The sequence below is a fragment of the Fistularia commersonii genome, chromosome 21 (assembly GCF_037954325.1).
Source record: "Fistularia commersonii isolate RoL2024-O1a breed Wild chromosome 21, RoL_Fcom_v1.0, whole genome shotgun sequence".
Taxonomy (NCBI): domain Eukaryota; kingdom Metazoa; phylum Chordata; class Actinopteri; order Syngnathiformes; family Fistulariidae; genus Fistularia; species Fistularia commersonii.
The window spans coordinates 14285922-14307673 of record NC_141304.1 but is presented as its reverse complement, the minus strand read 5'-3'; the positions used below and the strand labels follow the sequence as shown (position 1 = coordinate 14307673).

General features: G+C 48.5%; 2 protein-coding genes across 3 annotated transcripts; both read right to left on the bottom strand.

Annotated features, from left to right (window-relative positions):
- Positions 1-899: 899 nt before the first annotated feature.
- crybb3 (crystallin, beta B3) lies at positions 900-2827 on the bottom strand. The gene is made up of 6 exons (XM_086167826.1): positions 2677-2827; positions 2257-2359; positions 1988-2103; positions 1759-1891; positions 1475-1617; positions 900-1365 (listed from the first exon to the last, which is right to left on the bottom strand). Exons 2-6 carry the CDS (start codon positions 2329-2331, stop codon positions 1056-1058), a joined length of 777 nt encoding a protein of 258 aa, XP_086023952.1. The 5' UTR covers positions 2332-2359; positions 2677-2827; the 3' UTR covers positions 900-1055.
- Positions 2828-3246: 419 nt separating this feature from the next.
- Positions 3247-20272, bottom strand: LOC147222404 (uncharacterized). Of its 2 annotated transcripts, none has more exons than XM_086167824.1 (10): positions 20071-20272; positions 17844-19421; positions 14735-16229; positions 7946-8061; positions 7177-7273; positions 6703-6847; positions 6397-6527; positions 6148-6311; positions 5992-6067; positions 3247-4066 (listed from the first exon to the last, which is right to left on the bottom strand). In XM_086167824.1, the coding sequence occupies exons 1-9, from the start codon at positions 20184-20186 to the stop codon at positions 5995-5997; spliced, it is 3915 nt and encodes a 1304-aa protein (XP_086023950.1). In that variant the 5' UTR covers positions 20187-20272; the 3' UTR covers positions 3247-4066; positions 5992-5994. The 2 variants fall into 2 exon arrangements, with proteins under 2 accessions (XP_086023950.1, XP_086023951.1); XM_086167825.1 differs by having other exon boundaries at positions 6148-6305.
- Positions 20273-21752: the final 1480 nt, after the last annotated feature.

The following is a 21752-nucleotide window of genomic DNA, read 5'->3' as shown; positions in this document are numbered from 1 at the left end:
AATAAAGCTGCGTCTAAAACCCATTCACTTCAAAATTTATAGTGAAATTGTAAGTAGTTTTTTAATTGTTTCAAATCAAAGCTACATCCAAAAGAAATATTTTCTATTGTAGAAACAACGTAAATGTATTGCATTTTATTTCAAATTTATAACTAATCCTGATTTACACGTAAAACAATATCAAAACCAGTTTTTAAATAATAAACTATAGCCATCTGGATCATCAGCAGGGCCATTATATATAAAAATAAAATACTTATAATGGACAACTAAATAAATTCTTCATAAACTTACAGAACTTAAAATTCAGCGACCCGGTGAAGTGCTGGTGCAACAGCTCAAATAACTCATCAAGTAAATAAGTTTGCCTGCAGACAGTGTCCAGAAGACTTTTCGGATCTGAGCCAGTAAACTAAGAACGAAGAAGGATTTGTTATGTTTTCAATGAAATGAAATGTAATGAAAAGTTGCAGTCTTGGTGTAGAGTCTTTTAAATGTCTTGTCTGAATTGTTCCTTTATTTCTTACATGTAGCGTTACATTTTGAGTGTGTTTTATTTTCTTTTGTGTTGTGTTTTTGTTTTGAATGTGTTTATTGTTTTACCATTTTACTTGTTTACTATTTTTGTCAATTATTCCGTTTGGATTGTGGAGTTTTGTTTTCTGGTGCCTCTTTTTTTGAGCTTTTGTTCTTTGTTTTCTAAACTGCAATTTTATGTCATTTTGAGATCATCCTTTTTATGAATTCCATCAGGAATTAATAGTTTTTCCAATTTGTAGTCATGTTCTTGATACCCAAACAATAACGCAGGGAACTTCGATGCAATGTCACAGCTCCCATGAATACTTTCGTGTCCAATAATCAGCACACAGTAAATGCAGATAACAAAAAGATCAGGGCCAAAACCTTTATTTTCCACAGAGATGCATGTTTCGTTCCAGTTTTCCAAAAATATTTCCTAGTCAGAGAGCCTAGACTAACAGTGGGCGTGGAGGACAGACTGGGGACCAGCCAGCTGCTTTCAGCTTGCCTCGATTGTGTGAGGAGGTGTCGTGTTAAGGTTGGGGTTGGGTTTTGGGGTTTGGAGTGGGCTTAGGGTTGGGGTTGGGGTTGGGATTGGGATTGGGAGCGGGAGTGGGGTTAGGGACGGGGTTAGGAGTGGGGCTGGGGTTGGGATTGGGAGTTGGCTCAGGTGTAGGGGTAGGGGCAATGAAGCAACCCCTCTTGTGCCACTGCATGTCTCGCACACGTCGGACGGACTGGATCTGAGGTGCAGTGGCTCCCCAATCGTTCCAGTGCTTGAAGTCTCCATGCTCAAACACGTACTGGCGCCCTCTGTAGCCTGGATACATGTATCCCACCCACCTTCAAAGAGAGAGGGTAAATATTGACGAGATGCAGCACCACCTCCGGGATTCGCCCCTTGCTGAAAATTGGTAAAACATCCGCGATAACTGAAGCGGTAGCCGCTTACGTTCCGTTGATGGCCTTCACGCTGGCCACGCGGTCCTGGAAACCGTAAGCCCACAGACTGGGAACATCATCATCGACGATCTCCATCTTTCTGCCGTCAAAGCCCGCGTTCTCAAATAGGTGCAGCTTGTGCTCGGTGCTTTCCTGGAGAGAAACGCAGGCCGTTTGCACCGCCGCTCTGCACGCACTTGCATCTGTTGATCTTCCTCCGACCGTTATAACGGCTGTTGCATTGCTAAAAAGTGAGTCAGCGAGCCGGTAGCAAGCGTCTCCGTGAATACTGACCACTTTAAGAGGCCTGAAAGAGCTCAGGTTGTAGATACTCTGGTAGCTGGTCCAGGTGCTCCAGCGAGGATACTCTCCTTTCTCCAGAACGAACTTCTCTCCAGCAAAACTTGGATGTTCAAAGCCCACCCATCTGGAGAAGGAAGACGATAACGCACAGTCAAGCGAGCACACTGGGGTCTTGGTGAAAACGCTGTCTTTGATTGAGATTTCACGCCGCGTCACTCACGGCCCTGACTCGACGATGACCGAGCCAACTTTCTCCGCCTTCTCCAGCACGTCTTTACACTCGCCAGACAACTCCACCTTCTTTCCACGGAAGTTCTCAAACTCAAAAAGTGTCAACTAGGTGGGGAGGGAGGGATGGTGAATGAGTGAATGCACCACTGTATGAGTATCAATGTCCTACTTCTTTGCAATTCCCACATGATATCAGTATTTGTTGTTTCTGTATCTGATGTGTGAAGCTACCAGGCATGTTTCTGCTCAGTTTGATACCTTATACGTGGCTCCAGCTCCTCCTTGGCCCTTCTCTGCAGGCAGCTGGTCCGGGGTTCCTTGCTGTTCTGTCATTTTCCCTCTACAAAGCGCAGCAGTTACACTGTCGCAGAGGCAGGCTAAATTTTAATGACTCTTTAAATATGAAAAGAAGAAAACATTGCTCTTTTGCCTTCAGAAATCCAGAAACGTCAGAATACGGTTATATATGTAACAGATGGAAAGGCAACATGTTATTAAAACTGCCTGCACGCCGCTGCCGAATAACTCTCAGACACGCATCTGCGATAATAATAAAAAAAACGTTATTAAAACACGCATTGCAAATTGAGAATCACGCACGTGTGCATAAGATCAGAAGTCCCGGCACAGAACGGGATCACGGTGATATTTTTTTTTTTCTTTTTTTTTTTTTTTTACCTGGATGGCTTGTGCTTCACTGCACCACATACAAGCCACGCTCTCCGTCTTTCCCTTTTCTTTTCTCTCTTTTCTGTCTGTCTCAGTGTGAGGGTGCGTGGATGTGGAGGCCTGGCGAGCAGTCGGTGGAGGCCAGGGGGGTATTTATGGTTTATTTCTGGCCACAGCAGCAAAAAGCCTGTTGATGCAGCAAGTCTGTCGCACCCATTGTGTCCATCACACTGCTTCTCAATAGGCTTGCCCTCTGTCCCTGGCAAACTGGCAAACGCTGCCCAGCTCGGCCCATGCTGCCATCCTGACCATGATCCTATAGTGGGCACACTCACTGCCAGCCAGCCAGGAGAATGAGAAGAGATCAGTCTCACTCAGCAGTATTGGCCCCACCCAGCTATCTTGCTCTTCATTCGCCTGTCTTCTACCTGGTTCTTTACCTTTCTCTTCATGTATTTCCTCTCTTGTGGTGCCAGCCGTCCCATAGGTATTCCATTTTTCCGCGATGGGACTCCACAGCCGTCGTGCTTTCGCTTCGTAAATTTTTCAAAAGGTGCAAAAACAACAGATTCTCCCGCGTTTCATAGAAAACGTTGTTTTTAATAAAATTCAAAATCATTTCAAAAGAATTTTACAACCAGATCAATGGCGGCTCCGCGACGCATTGTTTTCCCCGTTAAAAACAAAGGCACTTAAAATAATCTCGGGCAGATTTACACAATTTGGCGGATCTTAACAAAACACACCCGTAAAAGACATACGTTTCACGTTCAACAGCCACGTCCCAGGTGACGTTCTCGTCAGACTAGCCGCGGCAAATTACGAATTACATCCTTAAACGTCGTATCTTAAGGCAAACATTAGCGGCGCAACAGAAAACAATTTATTCCCCTGACCCCGTAATTATGGTTAGAGCCTTTCTATTGCTTATCTGCACCGTACGGACAAAAATGGCTTTTTAAAGTGCCGAGTAGCTTTACTTTGAACAATCTGTGATCGGTTAAATGGATGCAAAGGAAAGTGTGCACGATTCAAACTTAAAAAAAACCCAATCCATATCGATGGAGGGGATCTCCCTTCCCTTCTGAACGCCACGTATCATCCGTCCCTGTCGGTAAATCAAGCGGCCGGACAAATCATGAAACAACTCGCCTCGCCTTCGGGAATAATGGCCCTCAGCGCACCGGCAGATAAAACATACCTGTAATTGACGTTTACAGGGTTTGGAAAACCAAAATTGATCTCATGTCCAATTAAAAAAAAAAAAAAAGATGAGTTGTTGTTTTTTTTTCCCGCATAGCTCAGTAAAGGTCCAAAGTCAGCGCTCAAAGTGCAGCGATGGCGCTGTTCCTCAGCAGAAGCAGCCGTCCTCGGTTCACCTCTGCTTAACAAGTGTTTCCTACAAGGAAGAGGAGATACGGACATTTCAGAACGAGATAGGAGCAGATGCCACCGATGTCTTTTGAGAATACCAGGAGCGTCGCCGCGTTTATTTCGTCTCGCTAAAACCCAGCTCTTTTTTACTTCCCGTGCCCTTTTCGATGAACATTGTTCAGAACGAACCGAAAGGTCAGTAATCGTGTCAGTGAGGCAAGAAGAACGGCCCGAAAAAAAACCCAAAACAAAACAATACAGATGACTTGTTAGCGCGAGCCGGAGCGTCGTTCACTCTGCTTTTGGAGGGTTACATTTCAAGCATCCGTTTACGGGATTTGGCTGGTTTGGATTACTTTTGGGGAGGGGTTGGGAACCTGGCTGCAGGGGCCCCAAGGGAGAACTTTCCAAACGTTGTGCCACAGCAGAGGGGAGGAGAGAGAGGGCCGTTCTCCACAGCTCTGACGCCCTAAAATGAACCTATCAACTAATATGATGACGATGATGTGTTACTCGGGCTAATATCATTCAACGTGGGGAATCAGACATCACTTTCACGGTGTCAATCAACAGCTTATTCCAATTTCTTGTGTGGGGTGAAACGTTACACAAAAGGGTTTCGGGCGTGCCTGTGCGACACAAACAGCATTTCTGCAATACAGCGGCCCCTCAAGATACGAATCATTTTATACATTTTTTAATTTTTAAACTTTTTAATTCCTCTTCCCTCGGCTGCAGGGAATCTTCAAATCTTTGTACTGAAGACCTTCTTAAGACATTCTTATTCTCCCTCCTTCCTACTATTATCTATTACTGTTATGTTTTTGCTTGAACAACAACAATTTCCTTCGGGATAAATAAAGTTGTTCTCATCTCATCTCTCATCTCATAAATGAATTTTTTAAGATACGAACCGCGATTCCAGATTGTCCTGCACTCGGGGTCAGGGGGAGCATCGGGGGCAACAGACGAGTCAGGAGTCAACCGCATATAAAGACGGACAACGTTCATTCACTCGCTTCTTCGGGGCAATTTTCACATTTTTTTCCAATGAACCTGCTCCATGTTTTAGGAGAAAACAAAAAATGCAAACTCCACACAGAAAGGTCCCTTTCGAAACCAGCAAGAAAAGCCCTTCGTGCTGTGAGGCTGAAGCGCTAAGTCTGATTCCAGCACATTTTATCCTTGAAATATGAAAAAAAAAATCACTATACGAGGGCGAGAAAATCCTCGTTCGAAATTCGCACGTTACGCGCCAAGCGAGCTCCCACAACTCGCTTCGTGACGCTGAATTGGAGCTGCTCGCTGCTATTCGTCCAAAGTAGTTTGCACGCCTATCTTGTGTCTTGTTCCTATCTCTTGCGTGGGATCATTTTATATCTTTGTGCTCAATTTGTGTATTTATGAATAAACATCACGGGCCCTTGGAAAGCAAGTGGTGAAGCCAGAAAGAAGGTGCTTTCGATGGAAATTAAGTAAGAAATAATTGCGAAGCAGGACCATGGTGTACGTGTGACCGATGTCACACGTGAAGATAATGGATCCACGATATGTACCATTTTTTTGCATTTGGAACAAATTGATATTTGTCATTTTAAATGGGGAAATTCATTTAAGATATGAAAAAAAAATCAACACACGAACCCACCGCTGGAGCAAATTTAAATACCCATCTTAAGGGACCACTGCATTTTATTGCCAATTACCCATGTAGCTTAAACTCAAGCCTCTTTCTTTTTATTCCCAAGTTTGCTTTGGAATATTTTGTGCAAGATAAGAGTTAATCAAGAAACAGGCGTCCGGATATTCAGCTCAAATTGACCTCCCGATGACTCGATTGAAAGTTCATTTCAACGACACTACGGCGCACGTATCGCAGAAGATTGCTTAGTAGCACCGTCAAAGATGTTTTTGTGCATGACGTGACGGACTTTGTCTCCTAATACTCACCTTTTATTCCCCCTCGTGCTGACTGAGACGCTTTTTGGACTTCAGTTCTTTCAGCCAGGCGGGAGAGTCCACGGGCCTGGACGACACACAGAGCGCACGTTTGAGCCGTCGCCTCTGCTCGTACGGCTCTCGCTTTCGGCGGAGGCGAGGTCTTACCCTGCGCCGGCGCCTCCCAGGGGGGGCAGGACTCTGGCGGCGCCTGCGAGGTGAGCAGCCGAGCGCGAAGAGCGGGGCATCGTCGGGGGAGATGGCGCCACCTCCTCCTTTGGACTTTCTGCTTCTTCTCCGCCTCCGCCGCCCGCTCGCCTTTTCATCTGAGCCTCGGGTAGCACAATACGTGCGACGACAATGTCATCTTTAATACCGTTTCTGTCAGAAAACAACATAAATCCCGCAGGTCCTTACGATCAGGGATGCAGGGCTCAGGCCGGGAAAGACCGGCACTCTCTGCGACGTCGAAGATCTGGAGAGGTTCTTGGGTTTGGGATGCTCGTCCTCGGAGTCCGACCCCGTGCGTTTGGAAACCTCCTCCTGATCTGAAATGAAATGCATAGCGGCGTCAAACAACGCTTGGTGTTTGCGGCGAACGCCGACAGAAAAGGCGTCGCTCGTCGCAGATGCTTTACTGCGTCAAACAGCGCTTCTCAGAAACCGCAGCATCCACCTTTGCCGTGAACGCCGAAAGAAAAGGCGATGGCTCGCTTTACTGACCCGTGGAGTCGCAGGACCTCCAGTCGTTATTCTCCTCGCGGGCCTGTCGGACGCGGAAGGAGCGTGATGGATGGGCTCGGCCGTGCCTTCTTCCCAGAGCCGCCTTAGACCTCAACACGCTGGTGTCCAGGAGAGGAGAGGAACACTACACACAGACACACAAGTGTTCACCGAGAATCCATTACGCTGTCAATGCAGCAGATATTTATGCACCGTCACACTTTAAGGACTGAGAACACAGGGTCGGTATGCAAAAGATAAAAATGTCAATACAGCCATACATCCAGACACCTGCTCTCCCCGTACAATATCCATCCATTGGATAAATAGCACAGCTGTTATTAAGAATGGATTTACAAGGCAGGGATCCAAAAAAAAAAAAAAAAAAAAAAAGCCCGAATTGCATCATCTGGCCAATTTGTCGGTTTAAATCTAAATACGATTTATTTGGTGGCTGGAAGATTCAAAACTGACCTCCGGAAAGGAGCCAAGCTCTGGCCCTCTCCCACCGTCGGCTGTATCGAAATCTTCAGAGGAGACCACAGGACTTTGGCGAGGAGCAGGTTCTGGCCTGAGGTGAGAGACAGTCGGTAAAAATACGGCGTGACGGCAGATTGAAACAAGCCGGCTCATATTGTGATCCAGATGTGCGCTTTTTTCTCCATATTCAGATGACGACGACGGAATCCGTCGGGAATCCCCGGAGCGCTCGCGCCGAACTCGTTTCACCACAAGGTGGCGCCTGCAGCTCGAGTCTGAGAAGGACGCTCGGTTGACCTGCCGCGGGTCGGCCTCCGAAACAGAAGCCTCTTAAATCACATTTTATTGCAAGCTCACTCATCCTGTCAGTCCAGGGTGAGGGTTTGGATGCGGGTTCCAAATCAAACAACCCCAAACTTTGGTTTCACATTCATTCCGAGGTGCTTCTGGTCGCACGTTGACCTTTCCCGATCAGGCCAGCGGACGAGAGGGATACTCGTCCTCCAAAGCGCACCTCTAGGCTACGTAATTTAAGATTTGTGCGCGAGGTAGCTAAAGGGCCACGATTCAGAAGTACACTCACTTCAAATCAAATCAAATCACCTCGGTGCGGAGCCGCACCTTCAGAACAATGCAAAAAGAATGACAGCCTGAACCTGTCTGGTCCTGTCCGTCTCCATCAATGCAAACACGGGAGGAGCTACGAAGCTGAAAAACGAAAGGGAGTTTCAAGCGGCGTGTTTTATGGCGACCTCTTCCCCACCTGTCAGTTTCGGACGTCCGGGCCTCGTCCGCCCCGTCCGCCCGGTCCGGCTCGCTGTCGATCAAGGCATCGGTGTCTTTGTTTTCGCCTTCTGTGCAAAAGCCGTCAACTTGGGCCTGAGAGACAAAGAGAGGACATGTTGCGGCGAGAAGTAAAATAAAGCGACATCTTTGTTATGGGAGCGTGCATGTTCCGGGGGGGGGGGGGGCATGAGCGGAGCGCCGAGCCAAGATCACCAAACACCGAGACGGAGAGGACCGAGGACCAGCCAAGCATGCATCTTTTAATGAGTCGGTCACAGAGGCTGGACTGTCCTCAATACAGGGCCCCGAGCATAGCGTACGCATGCACACACACACACACGGATACACACCTATATGCATGTGCAAAGACACGCTGGAATGCACATTTGCAAACACACACATAAACATCACGCACATGTAAACACTCTCATAAAAGCGACCTCGTCACAAACATTCCTGCGAGCTCACCGCCACGTCCCCACGGTTGCTGTGTTGATATTGTCACTTGGATACAGAACAACAACACGAGTGAGTGTGTGTGTGTGTGTGTGAACGCCGCTGTTTTCTGAACCGTGTCACACACATCTGAAAGACTTCTCAGGTCCTGTATTATCAGTGCGGACCTGCAGGTCCACAGCGGTTTAGGGTAGCATCGGTGGATAAAGTGAAACGGTTTCCCTTTTGTAAAGGCTGAAGAATGCAAACAGGAGAGGATTTGCGATAAAAACACAATGAGGGCTCTGTTGAATTCTGGGCTTGTGATTTGGCCCGATCACAAACTTTCATACTTCACGAGGAAGTATTAATGCTTCGATGAAGACGGTAAAAACTCCACCCCGCGTGTTTTGACAACAAACACAACACAGCAGAAAAACACACTGACAAAATTAGATTTCACTTGTTATGTAACGATATAAAACGCAGATCCTTTGAAATATTCAATCGGGAGCGTCCGAACGGCCGATGCCGACCGTTTGCAAGAGAAAGAGCTGAAACACTTTTCTGGACTGGACAGTAAAAACGACAAAGACGGCTATCTCGTGCAAAAATCCTCCGAGTCTGCGGGGAGCTCATTACTGGCCGGGCGGATTTCTTAAGAGTTGCACTCGTTGGTGCAAACGATGATACGTGCGAGTCTGTGTTTAAGTTGTGAGTTGAAGGCGATGAATAAGCTGATGGGTGATGAACTCAAAGGGCCTTTATGCTGAGAGAGTGTATTTCACAAACACCATAATAGCTGCCCTGGCTAACGGTCGCCTGGAACAATCTTCTCTCAAGGTCAGAGATCTGATTCGCCGCAACGACTCCTCCGCTCTTCTTAGACCCGGAGTTTCTCCCGTAGGCTTTACATTGTGCGGCTTTTCAAAGCGTAACAGGATGACCGACGGGATTTAGTGTTAAAGCACAATCACACGTATGTGATTCCGTCCTCGTATGAGGTCATCACATTGAATACGTGTAATTCTATCTCGCACGCTAATTCGGTGACACGGCCGGGGAGATTTCAAATTTCACCAAACTCTATGAACTCCAGCAAACAGTAAAACAAGAGTAAGATTTTCGCTCTTGTGTATTTTCATGCTGACGTCGAGCTCCTCCTGTTTATTACCTGCAGTGTTTCACCGAGCTAGCCGCTGTTTGGCTTTAAGATAAGATACCGCAGAAAAAAAAAAAGACGACTTATCGGTGAAGGATAACAGCAAATGAAACCAAAATGGCGACTCGTGGCTCGGCGAGTCCCCGGAAGCGATGGACTTTGCGTTGCACCGCCATCTCTGATGAATATTATTTGTCGGCGTAGCGTTCACCCGCGCGTGCAGCGGACGGCTCGGCCTCTCTGCTCGCGGCAAACGTGTCTAACTGGACCGACAACACGCTCCGAAGCCGAAGATCACAAAGAGGTACACCTTCCCTTAGATGGAAGCGAGCGCTGCGTGTGCAGCACACTAATAAACATCTTTATTTGACCTTTCGCGGGGCTTCAATATTTCATAATTGCATCGCAAACAACCATCTGATGCCATCCGCTGTGTGTTTAGACACGGCCTAATGGATGATATATTTACTTCTGTGGAGCCACACACAAAGCAAAAAGCAGACACACACTTTGTTTCATTTTTTTACATGTAAAGCGGCCGCCGGACAAACGTGAAACGGTCGCACAGTCGCGTTCCTTCTGCGTTTATCTCCGACACGCACGGACAGCAGGGAAAGGACGGGTCTGATACGACGGCACATTTTCGAAGGTGTTTATCACGTCCTTCCTTAGGCAGGCCTGAGGAACACCACACGGTTACATTAGCATGGCTATCTGCACACGCTGAACTGTGTGTGTAGGTCACGGTCAAGGTGTGAGTGTGTGTGTGTTACACAGAGCTTGGGAGCCAATTTTAAAAAGGAGGCTGGATTTTAAAGCCAGGTTTTTGCACGAAAGCGCGCCAGATTTTTCTTAAACCATAAAAAAAAAAAAAAAATCTCACCCACTTACTGTAAATCGTAATAATTTATCTGTATATATACTCGTAACTGTGCAATATTTCATTTCAAAACAGCTGCATGTGCTATAGTTTTTCATACTCCTTATTTTTCACCTGGTACTTAAGACCTTAAGACACTTTATAGCCTTGACTTGTAACTTGGATACTTTATAGTTTTATTTGCATTTCTTATTCTCCCCCCTTTTTTATACTGTTTATACAATTTCCTACTATTATTTATTATTGATATGTTTTACTTGAAACTCTGGCACAACAATTTCCTTCGGGACGAATAAAGTTGTTCTTATTCTTATTCTCTTATTTCCGGGGATTTCTAGATGTGCGGCAAGATTAAAAAGCTATTTTTAAAAAGGTTTTATTCATTTCCAACTAAAAATTACAAGAGTTAAAAGGTGCGCGCACACGTGCGTTGAGGTTTAGCGTTCAAGCTATCCCGGCGTACCTCGCATGGACACATTTTATGACGTAGGAGTCTCCCCGAGCGATATTATAACTTGTAAGACGGAAACACGGACGTATTTCCCGATTGGTAATGAGAAAGTGGACGTTTTTTTTTCCATCGGCTCTTACACGGCGGCTTTCAGTCGACCTCCTGTGCCGCCATCTCACGGAAACTCGACTCAGAGATCTTCTGCTCCGTCTGGCGAAACTACGGAGAGGCAAGACGGCCCTCTGGAACCTTCCCCCTCCGTCGCCTTCTTCTTTTGCCTCCTCCTCGCGATCGTCTTCGGCGGCGCCCCAGACCAGCTCCAGGGCGCCTCGCAGGGACCTTCTGACGCCGCCCACCCAACCTGCCACCCGCTGCCGGGCGGCTGACAGCTTTCCTCCCAAGTACTGCATAGGTGAAAAAGTCACACCGCTGGTCGTCCTGCCTTGAGCGCCGGCGGCGGATGTGGGTCGCCGCGGAATCTAAAGTTCAGCTTCATTAAGGATGGAGAGACGGTGGGATTTCAGCTGGTCGGTAAATTTTTCTGCCGTGTAAACAAAGCCTCTACGAAAGATTTTTTTGAGGTCACGCAGAAACGGTTCGGGGGGAGGGCGTCCGGTCCTCGCTGGCACTCACGTGAAGGAGCGAACGCTCGGGATGGCCGTCATTTGCGTCGTGACGGAACGAGTCGGTTTCACCGCGATGAATGTGGCGTCCTTAACGGCGGCTTCCCGGAGAAACACGTTTCCTTCCATGCGTGATCGTCCATTTAAGAGTACAGATGGAGGTCTCCCTCTGAGAAGCTTTCAATCCGGCACATTTGAAATGGGACTTCTTCATTCCGGCAAACTTTTAGCCGGTTTCGCGCCTCCAATGCACGTTCAGGTCAGAAGATTAAAAAGACGATGTGAAATATTTGCACTCGAAGTTGGATTCGGCCGTTTTTCTCAACGCTCGTAAAAGATAACTCCGAGGAGAAGGAAGGTGCGGAGATGCCTGCTCCGTTTGCTGCCGTCCTGCTGCCGGAAGACGACGGAAGTTCTCCGAGAGCGGACGGTGAACATGTGGACTTTCTTGTCCGTGGATTAGCCCGTCCTCTTCTGTGAGCTACAAATGGTGTGTGTGATGGAGGGGCCAAGCGGAGGGAGGGGGGGGGGGGGGGGGGGGGGGGGGCGATGACAGGCTCTCACAATACAAAGTGGAGAGACTGGTTGGAGACGGAGGGAGAGCAGATAGGGGCACCATGTTTGGTCATGGACACTCTCCTCTGGTCCACCAATCCAAATGAGGACACCGTGACCAGATAGCACCTTGGCCGTTCCGGCCGTGACCTCAATCCGTCCGTCCGGGGCCCGTAAATGTGCGCGCTCGGTTTGCCGGGCAGCTCCTGTTTGCCGAGTAAACACTGTCGTCGCTCGGCTTTTCCCGGATGAAACGCCTGCCTCTGACTTTGCTGCGGTGATTTCCTCCCTCTCGCAATCAGAGAACACCGTTGTTTCGTTGCGTAGCAGCTACATTACACCCGTGTTTGCTACTTGAGTACAATTAAATAGTTAAATTCGATGGTGCAGGATGAAACTATTACTTTCCGGGGCTGCAGCGCCACCCGGTGGTGAAAACGCGGTAATACACACGAGACGGCAGCAGCAGTAACGTGGCAATATGCAACGTTCCGGCGAAGTCACTCGAGCAAGATATAGATTTAAGGGGAAAAAAGGCAAACTAGAACACAGTACGCACACACACACACACACACACACACACACACACACAGAACACACACACACGCTTCTGGTATTTTCATTGCAAAAATGGTGCATGTCCAGGCAGTGGGCTGATGTGTTTTGACTGGGTGCTGATTCAGTCTGACGGGCTTCAACGTTGCGCTTTTCCCCAGTCCTCGGAATTGACTGCCTGTTCATCGATTCTGAAAAATCGCACTTGAAAAATGCAATTAAAGCGCGCCGTGCTTGTGGGCGTGTAAGGTGAAATCACTAAAACCCCATTCTTCTCGGAGGAGCCGGTAAATGTCGCTGTGGAAAAAGCCTGACGCCGCCCGGGATCAGAGATGCCCAAAGAGACGCGGCGATCGTGACCTTTCATCCGAGGCGGCCGTAACATTCGTCTGAATGAACCGGGCCGTTCGTCAATAGCTTTGCCACGTGATGTTAGGCTGACAAGCTGAACTTTTACCACATTAACTCACAAGATTAAAAAAAAAAAAAAAAAACGTCACTAACAACCGGCGTATCGGCGGCAGCTCTCGGAGGTATCGGGAGGTTCACTGCATCCGTGCATTATTTATATTCATATTATATTTCCACATTTTTCATTTTACAACCCACATCTCCATTTCCTGCACAAGGCATTTCATTTCTCTTTATGTTATTGAATTCCATTGTATTTATTTGTATCTATGTCCTTCGTTTGCGTATACTTTTTAGAATTAGCGCGTTTTTCCGCGTTCCCAGTAATGCTGCTGCAGTTGAATTTCCCCGTCGTGGGATCAATAAAACCGGTTCCCCGAGGCTCCGACTCGATTTCCAGCTGTGAGAAAATGCGCGGAATACGTCGCGTTTCGACATGTCCTTATCGCCCGCAACAATCTGAAAGCAAAAGGTCGCGGGCGCCGCATTAAGGCCGGGGTTTAGCTATCGCCACGCCTCCTAAGTCAACACCGACTGAACATTTTCTTATTATTTGGAGAGCGGTTGTAGATAATTCGACTCCGAGTGCAGTCGCATACAGTACATGCTGTGTGTGTGAGACACACTCGCAAGTTCTTATGAAATGTCTTAACCGGGCAGGAGCGAGTATAGCAGGATTTTTTTTTTTTTACACAAAAAAAAAAAAAAAAAAAACGCCTGCGATGGCACAGGAGCGGCGGCGTCCCGGCGGAGGCGAGGCCGCCGCTCTGAAGTGACTCAGAGGTAAAGTAAACACAGCCTCGGCCCCGCCTCCGCCCTCCCGGCAGATACACCACGTCAAATACCGTATTTTGCGGACCGTAAGGCGCACGATCAATGATCGGGTCTATTTTCATGCATAACACGATAAAACATACGGCATACAAAGCAAAACAAAACAATCAGTTTAGTTTCATCCCTTTCGTTTTGTCCCCACGGAAACTTCTTCGGCGGCTGCTCTATTCCCATCATCTACTGCGTGACTGATAGCCTTGACTTCGAATTCCGCTTCGTAATCGTGTCTCTTATCAGTTGCTATTTTTGGGGGTCCTCGTCCACACAAATGTACTGTAATATTGGGTTCTTTACAAAAAAGTGGCGGAGGTAAGCGTACCGTTCTGATTGGTTTATCGTTGGCGGCGATAGCAGACGCCTGAAGAAACCTGAGGTTGGGACGACGTTGTATCCCGGCATGACATAATTAGTTATCCGACATTGTCCGACGGGAACGCTCCGACAATCAATCAGGCGGAGCGGCTTCATCGTTTTCCCGAAGTTGTGCTGCAACATCTTGACAGGCGTTTGAGCGCAGTGTGACAACACATAAAATTGGTTGGAGGTCAGGAAGCGGAACGGGAATCCATACAGAAGACGCGCCGACGATTTTTGAGAAAGTGTAAGGATTTTAAGTGCGACTTAAAGCGCGAAAAGTTGTGTGAATGAAGTTGAATTGCACTTCTTGTAAGTCACTTCGGATAAAAGCATCTGCTAAATGACTAATGTAATGTCATGTATTTGCATGTGTATGTGCAGTCCCTATGTCCTCTATTGTAAGTCGCTTTGGATAAAAGCGTCTGCCAAATGTAATGTATGTTATGTAATGCAATGTGAATACAAGAATAACAGCATTGGAGACCCTTGGACTGTGTGTTTACCTCATGTGTGTCGTCCTCTTCCTCTTCCGTCTCCTCTTTCTCTTCTTCCATCTCTTCCTTTCCTTTCTTGACCTCCTCCTCCTCCTCCTCCTCCTCCTCTTCTTCCTCCGTCTCTTCCTGTTCTTTCTTGACTTCCTCCTCCTTCAAGTCGGTGAAAGAAATGAGCAGCACTTGTTCCGGCTCCTCCGGCTCCGAGTCGCCGCCGGTCTCCGTCTCCGGCGCCGACGCTCCTTCCTCGACGCCGACGTCCGCCGGCATCTCCTCCCCGTCGCCGGTCGGCCGCTCCGGAAGGCTCCGGACGGGACGGCATCCCGCCGCCGCCGCCGCCGCCACCTTCGAGCCCCATCGATGAGTTTTGACGGAAAAGTCGTCGAACTCCAGGTCGGCGAGCGGCGCTCTGACGGAGAAGTCGTCGTAGACGACCTCGATGAGGCGCTCGGGAGCGAAGCCGATCAGACGTGGCTCGGCTCCGTCCGTCCTCGACTTCTCCTCCTCCGTTTCCTTCATCCTCCTCAACTCTTCCTCTTTTTCAAGCTGCACTTTCCTCTCCTCCTCTCTCAGTCTTTCCTTCTCCTCCTCCTGTCGCCTCAGTTCCTCCTCCTCCTCGGCCTTCTTCACCTCCTCCTCTCCCGTTCCCCCTTCCATCGCTTTCTTCTCCTCCTCTTCTTCCATCAACGCCGCCGTTCTGTTCACCCATTCTTTCTCCCACTCCTCCTCTCTCTCCCTCTCTTTCTGGACCTCCGGCACTTTGCTCTGGTGCATCAGCGTCTCCCCTTCGCTCTGCCTTCGTCTTTCCATCTCCTCCCTTTTTCGCTCCTCTTCCTCCTTTTCACTTTCCCTTTCTTCCTCCTGCTCCTTCCTTTCCTCGGCCTCCCTCCTCCAGCTCTCCTCCTGTCCGACTATCTCCTCCTGCTTCGCCCTCTCTTGTTCCTCCTCCATTTGTTTTTCCCTCTCCGTCTCTTCCCTCCTCAGGCGCTCCCGTTCCAGTTCCTCCTCTCTCGGCCTCTCTCGCTTCCACTCCTCCATTTTGTGCTTCTCCTCATCCTCCTTCTCCTCCTCGCTCTCCCGCTCTCCCGCTTCTTCTACTTCCTTCCTCTCCACCTCACGCTCGTGTCTTTCGAAATCTGTTTGTTTTGTCTCTTCGTCCTTCTTCCGGAGAATCCCAACCGGTCTGTAGAGAAGGTCGGGGTCGGGGACGTTCTCCTCGCCTTCGTCGCTGCTGGATTCAGACCCCAAGACCACCGGAGGCCCGCCGTCATCTCTCTCCACGACCCCGAAACGAACGGAACGCCGCCGGACGTCGTTTCTCCTCGGGGCAGGTTCGCTTTCGTCAGGGACGGCTGTAGCGGGGAGCTCCGTGGAGCTTTCCCGAGGATCCCCCTCGGGGGGACGATCTTTGGGCTCGGCCGGGGAAGAAGAGTCCACAACTGGTGCGGGTGAAGACACTGTCGGGGGACGGCTGTCCGGCGGTGGCGCGGCGGCCGCGGGTTCGACGCTGCGGGGACGAGATCGGAAAATATTAGCAGGTTCTTGTTTGTTTTAACGGATCACCAGAAAAGGCCACAACAGTCTTCTCCCTCTACCCGTCGCTCTCTTGCTTTCTCCTCATTCGTCAGCTCTTTTCCCATCGCTCACCCCTCTATCCTCAACTGCCCGAACCTTCCCATCACTATCTCTGTTTTGCCATCCTGAATAAATCGTTCACTCCCTCCTTAAATGTCCAACCGAGCATACAAGTCATGGTACCCCCTTGTTTGGCCTTTGCCAACTCTACCTCAGCTTCACACGCCAAGTGCTCTCCTACCCCTGATAACGTTAGCCCGGTAACCTGGAAGATCTCCAGAGGCCTTCTCAACTCCTCGCCCTCGTCCTGTAGACCACCACCCTTTGCTCCTCGCTCACCCACCACTGCCCTGAAGTCAAGCCACGTTATAACTATGGAATTCAATTAACGGGTCAATTTTAATGCAATTATCAAACGGGCCTTGTGATTACGTAAGCCAGTGTTTCCCAACCACTGTGCCGCGGCACATTAGTGTGCCGTGAGAGATCATCAGGTGCGCCGTGGAAAAATGCCCACTTTCACGTGATCGGTCGGAAAATTATTGATCCAACGCAAATAATGTGTCTTCCTATGTCTATGTGGGCAGCGTGTCCATTCCATGGCGACGGGTAGTGAATGAACCTGTGCATCTGCGTATCAGAGTGATTAGTGACGCTTTGCGTGACACATTTTTAAAATAAAAAGTACTTGTATCTGCGTAAACAAACAGGCAGCGTTGTTGAAAACTACCAAGACGAGTGAGAAAGCAGTGAAAGCTGCTATAAAGTTGCTGAACTCGTCTCTAAATCCAAACAGCCACACACCGGAGCAAAACATTAATACGACCTGCCGGCAAAATCATTGTAGAAGAAATGCTCGGCTCTGGCGTTGATAAAGAAATAGTCAGAGTTCTCGCAAATAATGACATGTAATGATGACATGTAAAAGGACATTGCAAAAAAGTGTTCTGGAAAAGTTGCACATCAGTGGGAAATTTACATTGCAACTTGACGGATCAACAGATATTAGATATATTAGATTTCACACTAAGTAAGTTGAGACTACGGTTTCATTCTAATTCGTTAAAAAATGTTTTTGACATATTTATTTGGTGGCGTGCCGTGTGATTTTTCTAATGTAAAATACGTGTCGTGGCTCAAAAAAGGTTGCGAAACACTAACGTGAGCCAAAGTATGACCGCAAATCTGATTCAACTATTAAATCAGACTAAGATTGTTGTGCTTGTTTATTATGTTGCTTCTGGTTCCCTCTCTTTGGGATGACGTGAGAAAGCATCCCTCCGCTTACAGTTACCAGGGAATAGAAATACAGGAATCTGTTAAAATAAAAACGCTGATACAAAGTGCGGCGGCAGTAATCATTAAGTAAGTAATCATTTTTGATAATGTTTCTCTAAAGGAGAAACCACCTGGTGCTTAACTGGGCGCCGAAGCATTTGTGGAACGTGTTTCTTTTTGGAATTAAAAATGAATTTGTTCTGTTTTTTTTCTCCCGCGGCAGGATTATCTTATTTGTAAAAAAAAAAAAAAAAAAGCGAGAACCCACCTTTTGGTTTGCGTCCTGCTGGCGGGCTGCGGCCTCCTCTCGGCCCGCGGCGCTTCGGGACGCGTCCAGCTTTTAATTCGCTCTTTCACGCCTCCCTGGACGTTCAGGAGCTCCGGCTCCTCCTTCCTGGCCGTGACCTCGGGCCTCGACGACGAATCGAAAAGGCGGCTGATTCTGCGTTTGATGCTGCCGCCGCCGCCGCCGCCAATGTGTTCATCCTGGCTCTCGTCGTTCGGCGGCTCGGACGCCACACGGGTGCTTTCCGGGTCGCCGTCACCGGCGTTGCTGGGGAGCCGGGACGCTCCCCCTTTTACTTCCCCTTTGGGGGTCGGAGACGCCCCTCCCTTTACGTCACCGCCGGTCTTCGGAGTGACGGTATTCTCGGGGGTCGGAGGTGCTTCCCCTTTTGCTTCCCCTTTGGCACCGATTTGGGAGGCGACAGTAGGCTTGGAGGTCACGGGTGCTTCCCCCGTTGCTTCCCCCGTGCTGGTGATGCTGTCGGGGCCGCTGCTAGTTTGGGTCGCCCAAGGTGCTTCCCTCTTTGCTTCCCCTTTGGTGCTGGTTTGAGAGGTGACGGTAAAATTGGGGGTCCCAGGTGCTTCCCCCGTGCTGCTGCTGCTGCTGCTGGTGTTGTTGTTTGGGGTGACACTAGTTTTGGTTGTCCAAGGTGCTTCCCCCGTCGTTTCACCCTGAGTGCTGGTCGGGGAAGTGACGGGAGCTGCGGGCGCTTCCCCCTTCGCTTCCCCCGTGCTGCTGCTGGTGATGCTAGTTTTGATTTTCCAAAGTGCTTCCCCCTCCGCTTCCCCTTTGGTGCTGGTTTGGGAGGTGACAGCAGGCCTGGAGGTCACAGGTGCTTCCCCCTTTGCTTCCCCCGTGCTGCCGCTGGAGCTGGAGGTGACAGCGGTCCTGGAGGCGTGAGAAGTTCCCGCCTTTACATCGTCCCTGCTGCCGGCGGGGTTGGACTCGGGGGCGACGTTCGTTTTGGGGGTCACCGATGCTCCGCCTTGGCTGCCGCTCTTCGGGGGGGCTCTGGCGGGCTGAGGGGGCGGAGCCTGCCCGCCCGTCTCGAACCGCGACGTCAGTTTGACGGACAGGCGCTTCCTCGTGCCGCCCCAAGGAGGCGTGGGCTCGGAGGAGACGCCGCCGTCGGGCGCGTCGCCTCCCCGGAGCTCATCTTCTCTGTTCCTGACGTTCTTCTGCTCCACGTCGGTTCGGACGTCGTCTGTTTGCGCGTCTTCCCTCTGATTGGCGCTTTTAGGGACCGGGTCCGCACCGGGTTTAGGAACGTCCTCCTGGTCGGTTTTATTCTCCTTGTTGGACTTCCTCTGATCTTCGGCGACCGGCGACCCCGAGGCGGGGATGTGCTGGAGGGGTTTCAGAGGTTTGGGGGCCGCCGCCGCCGCCGTTTCACCCCTGGAGGGCGCGACGACGGTCTTGGGCGCGTGGAAGGAGCGAATGGGGACGTTCTGCAGCGAGAAGGGCTTGGGGGTCAGCCGAGGCTTCGGGGGAAGCGTCGGCTTCGGCTTCGAGTCGACTTCGGGACGAGAAGCTTTGACTGAGCTCTCCATCGCGGAGGAGCTGGAGAAGGAGAGAGGAGACATTTTTGCAAGCGTTTCAGAAACGTAACTTCCTCTCCGACCCGGACCGTGCCGAGCCCCGCTGGGGGTTTCGGCGTCCTGCCCGAGGACGTTTCAGGACAGAGCTGCATCTACACATCGCGTTCCGCCCGATGTTTCCGAGTCGCCTCCACTAAATACCTGCCATTGTCAGCGGCGTCCCGTCTGGTCTGACCTGTAGGACTTTAGCACTAACCGGTATCTCCAGGCCCACAGCAACCCTCATCCTGATAGCCCAGCTTGTGGAGCTCCTGCAACAGTTTGCACTCTTCCAGTCTTTTCTTTAATACTCGAACCTGATGGTTTTTCACTCTTTCCCTGCATGTGTTCTTCTGCCATCTGGTCCAGACTCCAGGAGATGTTCCTGAAGTCCACACCAACCCCCCCACCTCCATGTTTGTAGTCCGCCCTATATCTCACGGCGGATTAATAAGTAACTGATAACTGCCTCCGCGGTGAACTACAAGTCGTTGAACCGGGAGTCAAAAGTCAATCGGAAAGTGTCCTACATTTCCTTGTAGCAAGTAACTTGTTATTTTAACATCCTTCAGGCAGGTGAGAAGAACACCTGCCCAACGAACATCTCGTCGGTCCACCTGTTGGGTTTTTACCTTCGGTCTTCATGCAAGTGGAGGACGAATGGCAGCAGAGCGAGATCTTCCTCTTCCTCTTCTTCCTCCTCTTCTTCTTCTTCTTCTTCTTCTACCCTCCACCCCCTCCGGGTCATTCACGCCAACAAGACGTCAGGGTGCTCCGACGCCCGGGCGGAGACACTCCCTCCTCCCCGCCACGGCTCCGTCCGGCTCCGGTGTCAAGTTGGACACCGCCAGACACCGTTAAACCGGAAGTGCTCTTTTGGACCTTTCAAAATAAAGCTGCGTTTTACAGTTGAATTCAGCAGAAGAGGCTGTGGTCAATGAAAGGAAGATTATAAACAGGGAAAACACATTATGATCTGAGTCTCGCATAGATTATGTTGATCTAAGATTGGGAGGGTGAATGACTCAGGTGTTTAGTATAGATAATTTTTCTTATTTTTATATTTTTTAATTTTGTTATTGTTCATTCTGTTGATTATTCTTATTTCTTGATGCAGCCTCAGGTCAGCACGGGCAAGTGTCTCCCTGAGCCTGCCCAGATAAATGCAATTTCTATCTATCTATCTATCTATCTATCTATCTATCTATCTATCTATCTATCTATCTATCTATCTATCTATCTATCTACATGGATATAAGTTGAAGTCTGTTTCACAATGTGTGTGTAGAGACATTTAAAAACACACACACACACACACACACACACACACACACACACACACACAACTTACTCAACACGATGGTGTTGATGATGTTATTTCTGTGGAGCCAGTAAATTGAAGAAATCCAAAGAGGGAGAGGTGCTAAACTGGATAAATATAAATATAAATATAAATATAAATGCAGAAGGTAGCAAGACATCCACAAATAAATAGGCAGCAGATAAATAAACAACAACATCAGGGAAAACAATAGGCAACAACAATATAAATAGAGCGGCAAAAATAAATAGCAATGAATCAAAGAAATGAACAAAAATAGTTGAAACTGTGGGGTTTTTTCTCCGGGTAAGTTGATTGGAAAAATGTGGAATTTGCTGCGTATTGATGTCAAGGAAGCCGGACCAGTAAAATCATTTCCTAGAAGCAACACGAAGTCCAATTTTTTTTTTTAAGTCCAAAGGCAGTAAACATGTAAATTATAAAAAATCTTTATATGTAATGAACTGTTCCTCTAGAGAATCCAGGACAAATTAATATCAAAAATGAATATTAAAAAAGAATTGATGAAATTACACCCTAAAAATATTGTTGAGTTAAAAGAGAAAAACTTGTCAGTGAGGAGAAAAATTGCCACTAGACTTTATTAGAAAATTGATTGCTAGCATGAATAAGAGGAGATTTAATGTTTACAATGCTATTCTGTTTATTAAGTCAATCTTTTTAATTTTGCCCTTTTTTGCTATAGTTTTTGTGTTTTTTACAGAAATAAGAAAAGAAAAGATCGTTTCAACGATGTCACAAAGCGTTTTTTCATCCAAAAATAGTTTCGTCTGTCAAATTTTGAAGCAAAAAATTCATTGCAAAGTTCCTTTTTCATTTTTTCCTTGCCCGTTTTTTTTTTTTTTAAACCCCAGATGCATGTGAGAAAAAAACGCGCGGTCTGCACAAACACAAAGATTTCATTTCAAGAAGGGGGGGCCAAAAAATATTTTTCTGAGGTCTCCAGGTCTGAGACCCCTTGTGTTAAACTAC